The sequence below is a fragment of the Falco punctatus genome (genome assembly GCF_963210335.1).
Source record: "Falco punctatus genome assembly, chromosome: 8".
In the NCBI taxonomy this organism is placed as follows: domain Eukaryota; kingdom Metazoa; phylum Chordata; class Aves; order Falconiformes; family Falconidae; genus Falco; species Falco punctatus.
In genome coordinates this window covers 14,347,462-14,359,575 of record NC_137588.1, presented here as the reverse complement: position 1 = coordinate 14,359,575, position 12,114 = coordinate 14,347,462, and the positions used below count along the sequence as shown (strand labels likewise).

At 45.1% G+C, this 12,114-nt stretch overlaps 1 protein-coding gene across 7 annotated transcripts in view; it reads right to left on the bottom strand.

Moving 5' to 3' along the window:
- The window catches only part of KLF7 (KLF transcription factor 7), a 114,687-nt gene that overhangs the window by 71,933 nt on the left and 30,640 nt on the right, over positions 1-12,114 (bottom strand). For all 7 annotated transcript variants that reach the window (XR_013930163.1, XR_013930164.1, XR_013930165.1 and 4 more), the window contains one exon: positions 11,411-12,023. Coding sequence is in view for 4 of the 7 variants with exons in the window: in XM_080400218.1 (XP_080256344.1) it covers positions 11,411-12,023 (613 nt within the window). In the remaining 3 variants the exon portion in view is untranslated. The remainder of the gene's footprint in view (positions 1-11,410; positions 12,024-12,114) is intronic.

Below are 12,114 nucleotides of genomic sequence, written 5' to 3'. Positions count from 1 at the left end.
CATCACATTAACAATATTTTATATTTATGTAGCACTCTCCATCTCCAAGGGTCCCTGGGAGCTTTACAAGCTATATACACAGCATACCAATGAAGCCGAGCCATAATTCTTTCAATTAGTCGAACATCAGCACGCAGCACATGGCACAACAGAAAATGTTACTGGTCACTCCTCTCTTCCTATGGAAAGAGTGATGTGATATTTAATAGAAGCATGTTGTAGAAGAACATCGGGTTTTAAGGACTCCTGAAAAAATGACATCTAACCGGACAGGCCTCCTTAACACCCATGCCTGTCCTCCCTCATTACATACACACGCTTCGTCAAACATGAGGCACAGAAGAGGAGCAGCCCAAGATCTGCTGCTTGTTAAATATCCTCACTTTCACACTAGATTCAGCAAGTTACCATCACATGGCTCGGGCAGCTGCTCTGCTGGTGAGGTTACAGAAAAGCTAGGGAGCGGCTACAGCTCAGCGCACAACACCATCACCCTCTTTTTAAGATTAATAAGTTCGTTTTTTCAGCAAAAAGAACGAACAGGATATTTAATACACACATCCTCTGGAGATCAATGCTAACATCTAAGCGTATGTGCACGCAACCCATCAACCAGTAAAACTAATTACAAAAATCAATTTCAGATAGTTTTCTGAGCCTATCATTCCTCAGTATACTCCTAATTGATTTTTGTTGGCGAATAGAAAGCCTAATTATTATTTTTATTATTACAAAGGAATGCAAGGGAGGGCAGTGGTCAGTGCTTAAGTGGCTCACCAACGCTTTCTACCCAAAAAGAGAAAAAAGAAAAAAAAGGTATTTTATTCACAGTTTTGCCACCTGCTGGAAAGATGGAAAAGCCTTTGAAAGGGTGACAAAGCACAAGAGAAAAGCTGGCAGGAGACAGTACAGGGCAGAAGAGGAATGTGACAGGATTGTGAAATACACAATGTGGGAAGGTTGTACCTATTTTTAGACGGGCAGGGATGATCAAGTGTAAAAGCAGTACATTTCCATGAACAATGTACAAATACAGCTCCTTTCATCCAAAAAGGTCAGCAGTGGCCTTATACAGAGATGGCTCTGATCATGTCTATATTAGAGATGGGGGAGAAGAGGTTAAGAACCAGACCCAGTGTCCAATCAGTCTTTCTACAAACCTCAAAGCTCCAGATTAGTCCCTAAGGGCCTTGCCAAAGCTTGTCTACCAAGCCAGCAGCAGTCTTCAGCATGTAGCCGTTCAGGACACAAAAAGAAATTAATTTTTGCAGCATTATCTTACATCTTACACACACACACCCCTAACATACATCCACAAAGCCCACTTGCCTAGCTGAAAAGCAGAGAAAAGCAAAGCATGTAGCAACATGCAAAGAAATGGAAATTTTCCATTTCCTACTCTACTTAAGAGGACACATTTAACAAATACCCACTGCCATACATATTGAGCACTGAAGTGGGGAGGAACGCCATGCTTTATCCCCCTAGGTCTGTGCAAGACTACTGTCGAGAATGATAAAGCCTTAGAAACGCTGCTCCCTTTTCCAACCCCTTCTCTGCAACTCCTCTCAGAAGGAAGCTCCTGGATGGCAAGGAGCAGGGCCAGGGGACAGACACCAGCGCCAGCCTGGGCACCTAATCTGTGCTTCTGCGCCATTAATTACTAGCATACCCTCTCCCAGCCCCAGGCCTTGGGGACAGCAGCAGAGCAGCAGGCCCAGGCGGGCACCCAGCAGCAACACCGGCAGCAGAACTACCCAATTAAGCCTTCAGAATAAGGGGGGGGGGGGGGGGGAGGCAGGGTGGTAAAATAAAAAGAAAAAGCCCCCAAAAATAAGGATGGAGTTGCTTGGCAACAGGGGGGCAGAAGCAGCTGTGCAGCAGGGTGGGTTGGTACCCAGGCGGGCTGGCCCATTAGCACCCTGCATCTCATGCATTTAGTGCCGGGGTCTCCTAGTAACAGCCTGTGCATGCCGGGCTGTTGCACGCTTCCCCTCCTCTCCTCCTGCTTCTCCCCATCATGCAAGGCATTGCTGTTTGCCCTAATTACACATTCTCCACTGCTTCAAGCTGCCATTACTTCAGTCCCCAGAGGAGCAGCAAGAACTTTAAAAAAAATCTCCTCTAATAAGGGCTTTTAGTTTCAGATTCAGTGGAGCTCTGTGAGCTCAAAGATGCAAGGCAAGGTAGCAGCAAACGAAGGAACAGATGAAAAAGGAAAAAAATTCAGCAGTTCACTGGGTCAGATTTTTCTAGGACCCCAAGATATATTTTTTGCCTTTGTTTTTATAAGATATCCCACAGGGTGAACAATGAAGACAGCCCTTTATGGGACGTGGCGCATATTTACATAATCCGGAGCAGCGTATCAAAGATGTGCTCTTTGGACACCTGCACTTTAAGCCAAGAGTTTTTGAGAAATTCCAGGCAAAATATAAAGGCAAATACTCCAGGCAAAATATAAGACATATGTATCACAGACGAGAACCAACAACAAAAAAATAATTAAGAAGAACAGACATCCCCTTTTCCAAATGCTAACATTTAAAATGGTTTTGCTTTATGTTTTTGTTAATGAATGTGGGGCTTTGCTTATTCAAAGTATTACAGTGTGGATGTTTTTCACCATTTACATATCACTTTATTTTCTCCCTTTTGCCACTGAAAAATCAGAAAAAGATTACAAAAAAAAAAAAACAATGATGCAGACTGGCAGAGACAGCACAAGGACAAAACACAAAGGGAAGATAACATACATTCCTCTCTGTTTTCCAGTTTTGTCAACAACAAAAAGAAGGACGGAAGACCCAGGATGCTTTCATTCATTCAGATATTGGAATGGATTTGGGAGTGGAGGCGGATGGGAAATCATGTGCTGGGGCTTAAAATACAGTGGCAAGCTCTCCCAGTGAAGGCTGCCCTGGTGTCAGGGCAGGGCTACGTACACGGTGGCGGGCATGTGATGTTTCTGAGGGAGATCCCATCCTTCCCGTTGCTTTCTCCCCGTCCTGGGGCTGGAGGCGGCAGGCTGTGCTCAGCAGAGCAGGAGCTCCTTGCTTCACGCTGAGCAGGGCTCTGTAAAAAGCTCTTGGCAACACTGCTGGGCAAACCTTGGTGAACCAAGCAGCCTGGTCTCTAGAGCACAAGGCAGCGAGTAAAGACAATTAATTTTACTGGCTAGGAAGTTTCCTCATCGGGATTTTGAAAAAGGCACATACGATTATCCATCCTTAGCTCTAAGGGAGGTATAAGCACCCGGCTGGAAACCACCCAGGTCATTCATGCTGCCAGATGAGTGTAACTACAAAAGGACACAAATGTATTATGACATTACGTTGCTGGGTGACCCTGCATCTTCAGGGAGAAATTTTAAAAAATAAAGAGGTTTTTTGGATGAAACACATTTCCCAACACATATTCAAAGCCAAAGCAAGTCCAGGAAAAGAATCACTTTCAGGGTTCTGTGGAGTTTGCACAGAATTAATAATAAAATTCTGTCACCTGTGCCACACATATGAAAGTCAGTTTACAACAGACTATAGCTTAGTCCGTTCAAGTTAATTTTTACCGAGAAATTCAGAGATAGAAGTCTCCTACTCAAAAACTATTTTCCATTACATAGGCCAAGTTTTTAGGTAAACTTGTAACACTGAAGGCAGCACTTTTTTCCCGGCCCCTCCCAAACACGCATGCCACATTCTCCTAAAACACAAGTATTTTTCCTCCAACTTCTAAAATAACAAACAGTAATCACTCTGGAAAAAGATCAAACGTGGAAAAATTCACTCTGAAGAAGGAAAAGCTTTGCAAAGTTACAGGTGACCAACAAGACACCACCCAAATGGAAGTTTATGCAAAATTAACCATAATACATTTCCCTGCAGTTACATATTGAACACAAGTACGTGCAGATGTGCATGCCTGTATTTTTGTAACATCCATTTCCAAGAACTAATACAAGCTTCTAGTGCACTAATGATCGCTTATGGTCATCATAAAAAACTAGAATGACATTGCGAAATTGTCTAAGTAATCTGTTAAGTTCTCTCTGTCAGTGGTAAGAGTCCAGACGTAACGGGAGGAAGGAATAAATCCCTGCTAAGCCTCTGAATGTGCACTGCCATACAGTGAGGACACCTTTCTTTCAGAACTCAGCTGGGGATCAGCTTTTATCTCGAAACACATGCTTGTCATCGTTACCTCAGGTAACACGCCTGCAAATGTTTTTTCAGTGTTCAGCTTTTGCAGCCCCAGTTTTCAGTCTTGGGTTTTGAAGGCCAGACATCTTTAGGAGCAAATCTGCCTACCACAGCATTTGGGTGCCTATCTGCAAATGGAGACTGTGGGATTGCAAACTGGCCTGCAATGTTTTAAAGGTTTTAATTCTTTTAAACCTTCTGATCAGGTATAAAGCTGACCAATGGAAAGATTTTGGTTCTGCAGTGACACAAAGGTTTTGGTCACTCTCAGAGACCTGTTGATAAAGCAAGTCCCACGCAGTATTTCGTCCTCCCCTTTCTGAAATGGCTGCAGTCGTCTTTGAAACTGCCCTCACTTGACATCCCTGTCTTTCATTCATTTCATTCTACTGCAGCACATCACCATTCAACACTTGACATGTGGTAACCAACTGGCTTTTGAGAGCGGTGTTAGAAGTTTTCTGAAGACACAAATACACTTTCTCAAAAGCGACAATTTCGTTCATTAAATCTACCCTGCATTCTCTGCATCATAAGCTTGCCCTTTAGCTATCTTTAAGTAATTTTTTTCAGCCATTATTCCTAGTGCTAATGCAGGCCTGGCTGAACTCCTACCCACAGGTGGTCTGTACGATACAGTGGGCACCATGACATAGGCGGTTTTATTCGGGACCCTGCTGCCCTTGACAGAAGCATGGATGCCTCTGCTGTATTTAGGTCTGCTTCCACGAAGCCTTGCAGTTCATCTGCTCCTGCTTGCAAGTTGCTGCTGGTAGTATGTAGGTGTGTGGGACCGTGTCTGCATGGGGTGTGAAAGGTAGGCTCTGGATTAGGAGCGGCCCATCCAGGCTGCTGCCTGCTCACCCAGGTGTGACCCAGACTCAGATGCCCACACTGCTTAGGAAGAGCCTGACCCAGCACCTGCTTTTGAGAGGAGAGGTAGCACTCTTGGCTTTTCCTTCACAGAGCACTTCAGCTCTCCCAGTCTGCTCAGACCCACCCCATCCAGCAAGCCCACCTTAGCCTAAAACAGCGTATCTGAGCACACATCTCTGTCAGGCCTGGTGTGACCTCAAATATTTCAGAAGTGCCAGTGCTTTCAAAAAATGGACAAGAAAATCACAGCTTCTTGCCATCAACCTGCCAGTTGGATCCAACATGGGACAGCAGCAACACAAAGGGAAACTGGCAGAAGACAAGTTGAAGGGTTTTAATTCGAGTCTTTCTCTGTGGCCCCCATCATTTTCCCCCTTGCCAGGTAACTTATGGGGGCTCAGGGGTGGACGGGTATAAAGAAAACACCAGATGACAAACCAGAGGTGGCTCCTCCATGCCTTACTGAGGCAGCCTGCCACAACACTTAGAGGTGCCTGCACTCTCCCTCCTGCAGCTGCTGAACAGACAGCAAACATCACTTTGTAGGTTTCCCTTGTGCCAAAACTCATCTCACATGGCAAACAAACAAACAAACAATACCTATTTACATTTTCAAACCCAAACAGTAAGACTGTCCTGTGCTACTGATTTGGCAAATGGTGGAGCAGAAACATGGGACTGAGAATTCAGGTATTGGCAACTAAGCAATGGATGAACACCACATTTAAAACTGGTGTTTTAAATGGCAGAGGCTGCTTTTGGCAGGGCCTGTCCTCCTGCCACCTGGGAGGTTCACGAAGCTTATTTCCTCAGCCTAAGCTCTTGCTGTAATAATGAAGTGAGGCTCTGGTCCTCCACATTGAAATCACAACACTCCCCTCCAAACTTGCAAAATGGCTAAAAGGCTTCAAAACCAGACAATTTTAAAGAGCTCATGATCAGGCTGGGCTTATTTTAATCAGCTTTGATAAACTCTTGTTATGCTTTTACCCATAAAATTTCAAAAAATCCCAGCCCCACCCACAACAAAACGTATCTTTCCAATTTAGCAACGCAACTGTACCCCAAAACAAATCCAGCCTGGAATGAAGGTCTTCCTCACACCCCCCTCCTCCCTCAATTCCCTTGTTCTTGTTTCCAGTGGCAAATCCACCCATTGCTATAGCTGCTGCCGTGGGAGCTTCAGCATCCTCTACGTCCTTCTGTGTCTCCTTGCTGGCCTGCAGCCCTGCACACTGGGGACTTGCTATGAAGCCATGGGTCTCTGTACAAAAAATCTTGGGTTTTGGCTGTCATTTCTCTTACGGTATCTATACTGTTCTCCCAAATTCTTTCCCCTAAGTCGTTATACAAAATCTTGCATCCTGCAGAATTGGTACTGTGCTTGGCTATTTGATTTTTCTTTCTCTTCATTGACTTTCTGTTCACAGGTGCTATCACACTAATACAATAAAGCAACGTAGCTTCACATTCATGTGGTATCACTGACACAGATAGTCTTTATTTTTTCTACTATTCCTTTTTATTATTATTATTATTATTTATCTATCATCCAGCTTACTCTCCTCAGTTTGGTATTTTCCAATCATTTCCAAATTCTGGACATTGCCTCTTCTATCTCCAACACTTTGGGAATGCTCCTCTCTGTTGTTTTAAATTCCATCTCAAAACCCTTCCTGTTCATTAATGCTCTTTCTAATCTCTTGTGTCTCTCATCTTTTTCTTGCAAATGTAGTGATTTGTTTTTCTGCAGGGTGGATTTGTTTGTTTTAGTTACTCTCACCCAGCACTTTGGATCAAAGAACTATGTAATTTAAAACAAGATGCCCTGACTGTGAAATAAACTCCACTTAAATATGTGCTATCTTAAGATCACATGTAGATTCGTAACATCAATTTACATGGGTATTTCCCACTTGTTTAGACTTTAGAAACCCAAAGATGTGAGGTGCCGTCCTGCTGTTTCTCAGGCTTGAGCTTAGGTTGTATCAGATCCTGGTTTTAGATGGATGAAGAAAAGAACTCATAAAATGCAAACCCCAGCAGAACCCTCTATAGGTCATTTGTTATCACTATCTGAACCTTCAGGATTTCCTGGTCAGTTTATATGTGATGCTTACCTCTGGCCAGAAAGCTGCCCATGCCAAGCATGCCCTCCCCTATACTGCAAGGAAGGCTGATGTGAATGGTTTTGTCAGGAGGTAGAAATCTCCTCCAGAGGTCTTTGATCTGGGAGACACAGCCATGCCCCATGACTAATCTTTCCACAGGTCACAGGCCAGCCCACCCTTAGACTTATCCAGACACTTGCCAGCAATATCCTGTTTTCTAATTTAGGAAGTACTGATGACTATACATGGATTTTGGCTCATTCAAATGCCTTCCCTCTTCATTCTCCATTACATTGGCAATCCACCTCCATGCATGTGTGAAGGCTGGAGGAAAATTTCTGTCTCGCAAAAGATACAAAATGTCATTGTTTTGCACTGATGTCTGCTCCATGAATAACTGTGAGAGAATGTGCTAAGGTTGGATTACCGTGCCAGTCCTGGTGGCTCCTTCTTTAGATGTTTTTACCTCATCCTCACATTGGCAGCACGGTCTTTCCAAACCTACAGCTCACCTCTTCCTCCTGTTTACAGGCCCAGCTGCTATTTCTCCCCTGAGTGGCTTCTTTACTGCCCTCTGACAGTCAGTCCCACCACTGCTCTTGGCAACTTTACACACCCTTCGCTTTAGATGCTCCAGCTTACTTTGAGCTCAGTCAAATACTTTCATTTCCCTTTCCATCCAGACAATGTTTTTCCCTTTCCCTTCCTGATTAAATTCTCTCCCACACAGATGATTGTTTTTCCCTCTCCAAAGGTCATCCAGAAGGTGGTTTCATAACCAGTTCAACCACTGGTGGGCCTTAAAACGCTGTCCTCATTCTCTTGTGAATGAGATGCAGGAAAATAATGTGGGGGACGGGGATGCACCAAGGGCAAGGTGGGATCTGAGTCTCTCTGGGCTACCCAGCAAAGTGAAGTGCTAAGAGAAGATAATCTCCAGTCTAAAAAGCTGCTGTCAGTCTGTATTGCCTCCAGCCCAGCCTGGCTCATCATGCAGCAGCGAAGAACACCAGCCAGCATCTGTCTGGTCAGTCTTACATACGAACAAAAGGAATGCAACCTCCTTCCGCCGCCTTGCACCCGCCAGCTCCCCAGCCCATGGTTTTCTTGTTTTCATGCACTGCAGTAAATCCCTTTGATCCAGCAAGCGGACTTCGCACGTGCAAGCTGGGTGACCAGCCTGCATCTGCCTCCCTGCCTGCGAACCCCACACTGAGAGCTCTGTGTCTGTCAGGGCACTCACACCTTTCTACACAGAGCCCACGCTGGCAGACTGCTCTTGCATGACATACTAACAAACTACCAGCCAAAGGAAAATATCTCACAATCATTTCAGACCCTCTGGCTCAGTCGCTGACTAAGCCAAGTGGCTACTATCCATTGGCACTGCTGGATGCATTTGCAACCCACAGCACACTCAGCTCAGGCGTCAAAAAAACAAAGCACCAATGGAGGAAAAGGGTCCTTGCCCCTAGCCCTGAAGGTGTGCATGGGAAGGGATGCAGCCCTGCCATTTATAATTCAGCCCCAAATTTCCATAGCTATTCCGCTCTGTCCCTCTCTTCTACCAGGGAAACCCCACTGCAGAGGTCAGCATGAACAGATTTAATGTCTTGATTGTACCAGCTCTGATTTAAGGCATCCAGTGGTCAGTGTTTTTTAATGGAACAGAGCACTTAAACAGGATGAAGAGCTCTGAATGACTCTGTGCTTCGGACTCAACTAAGCTAGTTAGGTAAGCCCATCACACCCCTCCCCACGATTCACTCAGACCGCTCCCAGGATGTAAATATTCAAAGCTGTTTACACAATCTGCTTTCTACAGAGATAAATGGGAGCCAGGTGCCTACCTGCTCCAGGTTCTGCACCAAAGATGTATTTTAACAACAAGGCTACATCCAGTCCTCATCGCAAAATGCAAACATGCTTTCTACACAGCTGTGCACAGCTAGGACATGGTCAGGTGCAAGGTGGTTATATTGCTGCAGAGACAGGACAGCTCCTCATCCAGGTTTGTATTCGTTCTTATCTTTTGTCTTCCTAACAACCGAAGCTATCTGCTGAGGACTTGGTGGACGGAAACAGGAACACTCCCATACACTAGTAAATAGTTTAGGGGCTGGTGAAACCACTGACAATTTAACTGGCAAGATCAGAGGGGTAGCTGAACCCGGTAGGTAATGTGCTGGGAGCAGGAGGTGCGGGCAATGCACCTAGGCAGCTGCAGCTGCCTGATACAGGTCTTCCCCATCTGCCAGCAAAGGTGGACTTGTCTTTCTCACCCTGTTGAGCACTGCTGTGGATGGGCAGACACATACACATCAATGGCACTAGGTACAGTCTAAGGCTATTCAACAAAGTATCACAGGGCCAGGGAGAAATGTTTCTCATCACATATTAACAGTAAAACATAAGGTTTCACACATTGATGTTACTGAGGGGAAAGGTTTTCACCTCAAGATTCCAAAATTCAACCAGACCTAAGGCTGTGTTCAAAAGCATGCAAAATGTTGCAATGTTTTGACTCCAAAGTGTAGCAGTATTGAAAGAGTAGTGGGATTTGCAAGTTCTCTCAGGACTCCTGGTCCACATCCCCACCTACCGGGTGAAAAAGCCAGAAAAACTCCACAGGTTCACCCTTCCTAGGTGATTGTGTCATGCCCCTGGCTAACATCAGGAAAAGCCGTGTAAGACCCACCACTTCCAGCTCGAGGAGAAATGCAGGGGTCACATCCGAACAGGTAAGACCACTGCGTCAACGACTCTCATGCTCTGTATTTGTGCCTTCATGGGAGCCCTGTCACCTGCTGGAAGGCCTTGGCTGGGATGTCCCCCGGACAGCCCTGGAGGGGGCCAGCCTCACGGCAGCACTGCAAGAAGCCTCCTGACCATGTTGTTGCAGATTTTAAAATGACTGCACTACTTTAACTGGCTTTCAAATCACTGGATCACAAGTGAGGTCACTCCTGGTAAGGTGGCTATTCCCAGTAAAAGCACTAGAAAGCCCATATAAAAAGATCAAAACCAATGCCTTTTATGTCTTAATATGATTTATACTTCAGACTGTGTAACTTTTACAGGGCTGCCTAGTATTTGATGGATGCAGCGCTCTTAACAACCCACATATTTGTTTGATTTACTGCGCTGGTCCAGCGTGTTATTTTCTACCTTGCAAGAACAACCTCGCTTCTAGGAATCTGCCTGCATGATAAGATCATGAATTAAATGTACAGTTATCGTAAGAGACCACACATTTTACAGTAAAATTGAGAAAACTGATTACAGCAATCCTTCTGGAAACAAGAATAATCACATGATAAGACAGTGCTAATGGGAATTTATCATCTCTCATCACATGTGAAGCTTAGAACAAAGCAGCAACGCACACAAACTGCACGGCTATTACTGCCAATGAATACCAACTGAAAAGCTATTGGGGACTACGAAGAAATGACAGGAGAGCGGGGATCCTGAACAGCCCAACCTAAGCCAATTCGGTATGCTTCAAGAAGCTTATACAGCAGAGCTTACATGCAACATGAGTAAATACTACCCAAAACAACAGCCTGACATCTTTCCATACTTCCTACTCCTTCTCTACCTGCACTATTCCTTTCAGACTCCGTGTCATTCTTTCATTTGTTCTCACTGCATTTTATCACCAGAGAAGTCCAAGATCGTAAGTATCTCAAGGGTACGTGCATCTCAGTACCTACACGTCTGGATGTACACACATGCTCCCTCATGCACACATTACTCCTAAACCACATATCTCAGATCTGAAATACATTTTTATCTTTCCCCTATACAAAAGGCAACAAAAACCTACCCACGCTATTTTCTATTTGAAGCAATTAACACTTGACTAAAATTAACATTTTAAAAGTTGTCTTGGGGAAATGAGTGCCGAAAACCCAAACTGGCATGCCCACAGTTTTAACATGCATGATACATCCACATCGCTTAGATATTCTAAAATTACTTTGCATCAAGCCCCACAAGACGTACGAAAACCCAACAGGTTAATGGTAGACAGTGAACTCTGTTCTGTTGAATAATGGGTACATTTGCTGGCCTACCATATTTTTCCACAGCCCTGTTTCATAGACAGAAGCTCGGACTTTCAGAAGAGATTTTTTTTTTTCTTTTCTAAATGAGAATAAAAGGAGATGGTTACAGTTAGGTGGCGGAGGACAAGATGAGAGAAGCATCCTACGTAAGTACCTGTATGAGTCCTCTGGTGAGCCTTTAAGTGGGAGCTCTTTGTATAAACCTTCCGGCACCCATTAAATTGACAGCGATGAACCCTCTTCTTGTTTTCTGGGGATGCGTCTGCCCCTGTACCTCCTTGTTCACTGTCACTTTGCCCGCTTTTTATCGTCCCCGCGGTTGCTGTTGCTACACCCACTTTCACGGAGCTGAGTGAAGTTTTCTTGGCCACCAGTTTCAACGTCACCGTGCCATCCACCGATGAGAGAGTCTGTGAGGTTTTTACAAGGTGGCGGCTGAGCTCCGGAGAGGAAGGGGGCGTTAATGAGGTTACTGCATTGAGTTGGGCCTGGTTGACAGCTGTGTAGCCTTCTGTGGAAGAGCTGGTAGACTGCAAGCTGAGGCATGTCTCAGACAGCAGCTTGTCCCGTGAGAGGATAATGTCCATGTTGGCACTTTTGTCACACGTACTTGTCTCCACTGGTAGAAGGATGGGATCCAGTCGTCGGATATTGTCCTCTGCATCTGAGCCTGAGGAGGCATGAAGGAAGCAGTCCAAATCCTCACCAAAGGTCTCAGAGATCTTCCGTGGTTCAGTCTGAAGGTATCGCTCCAACTCCAGGCATGTCTGCAGGAGGGGAAGGGAGAAGGGAGGGAGAGAAACTACTGTTAGAAAGAGATTACAGCATAGCTCCCACCTAGGGCAGGAGAACAATGTG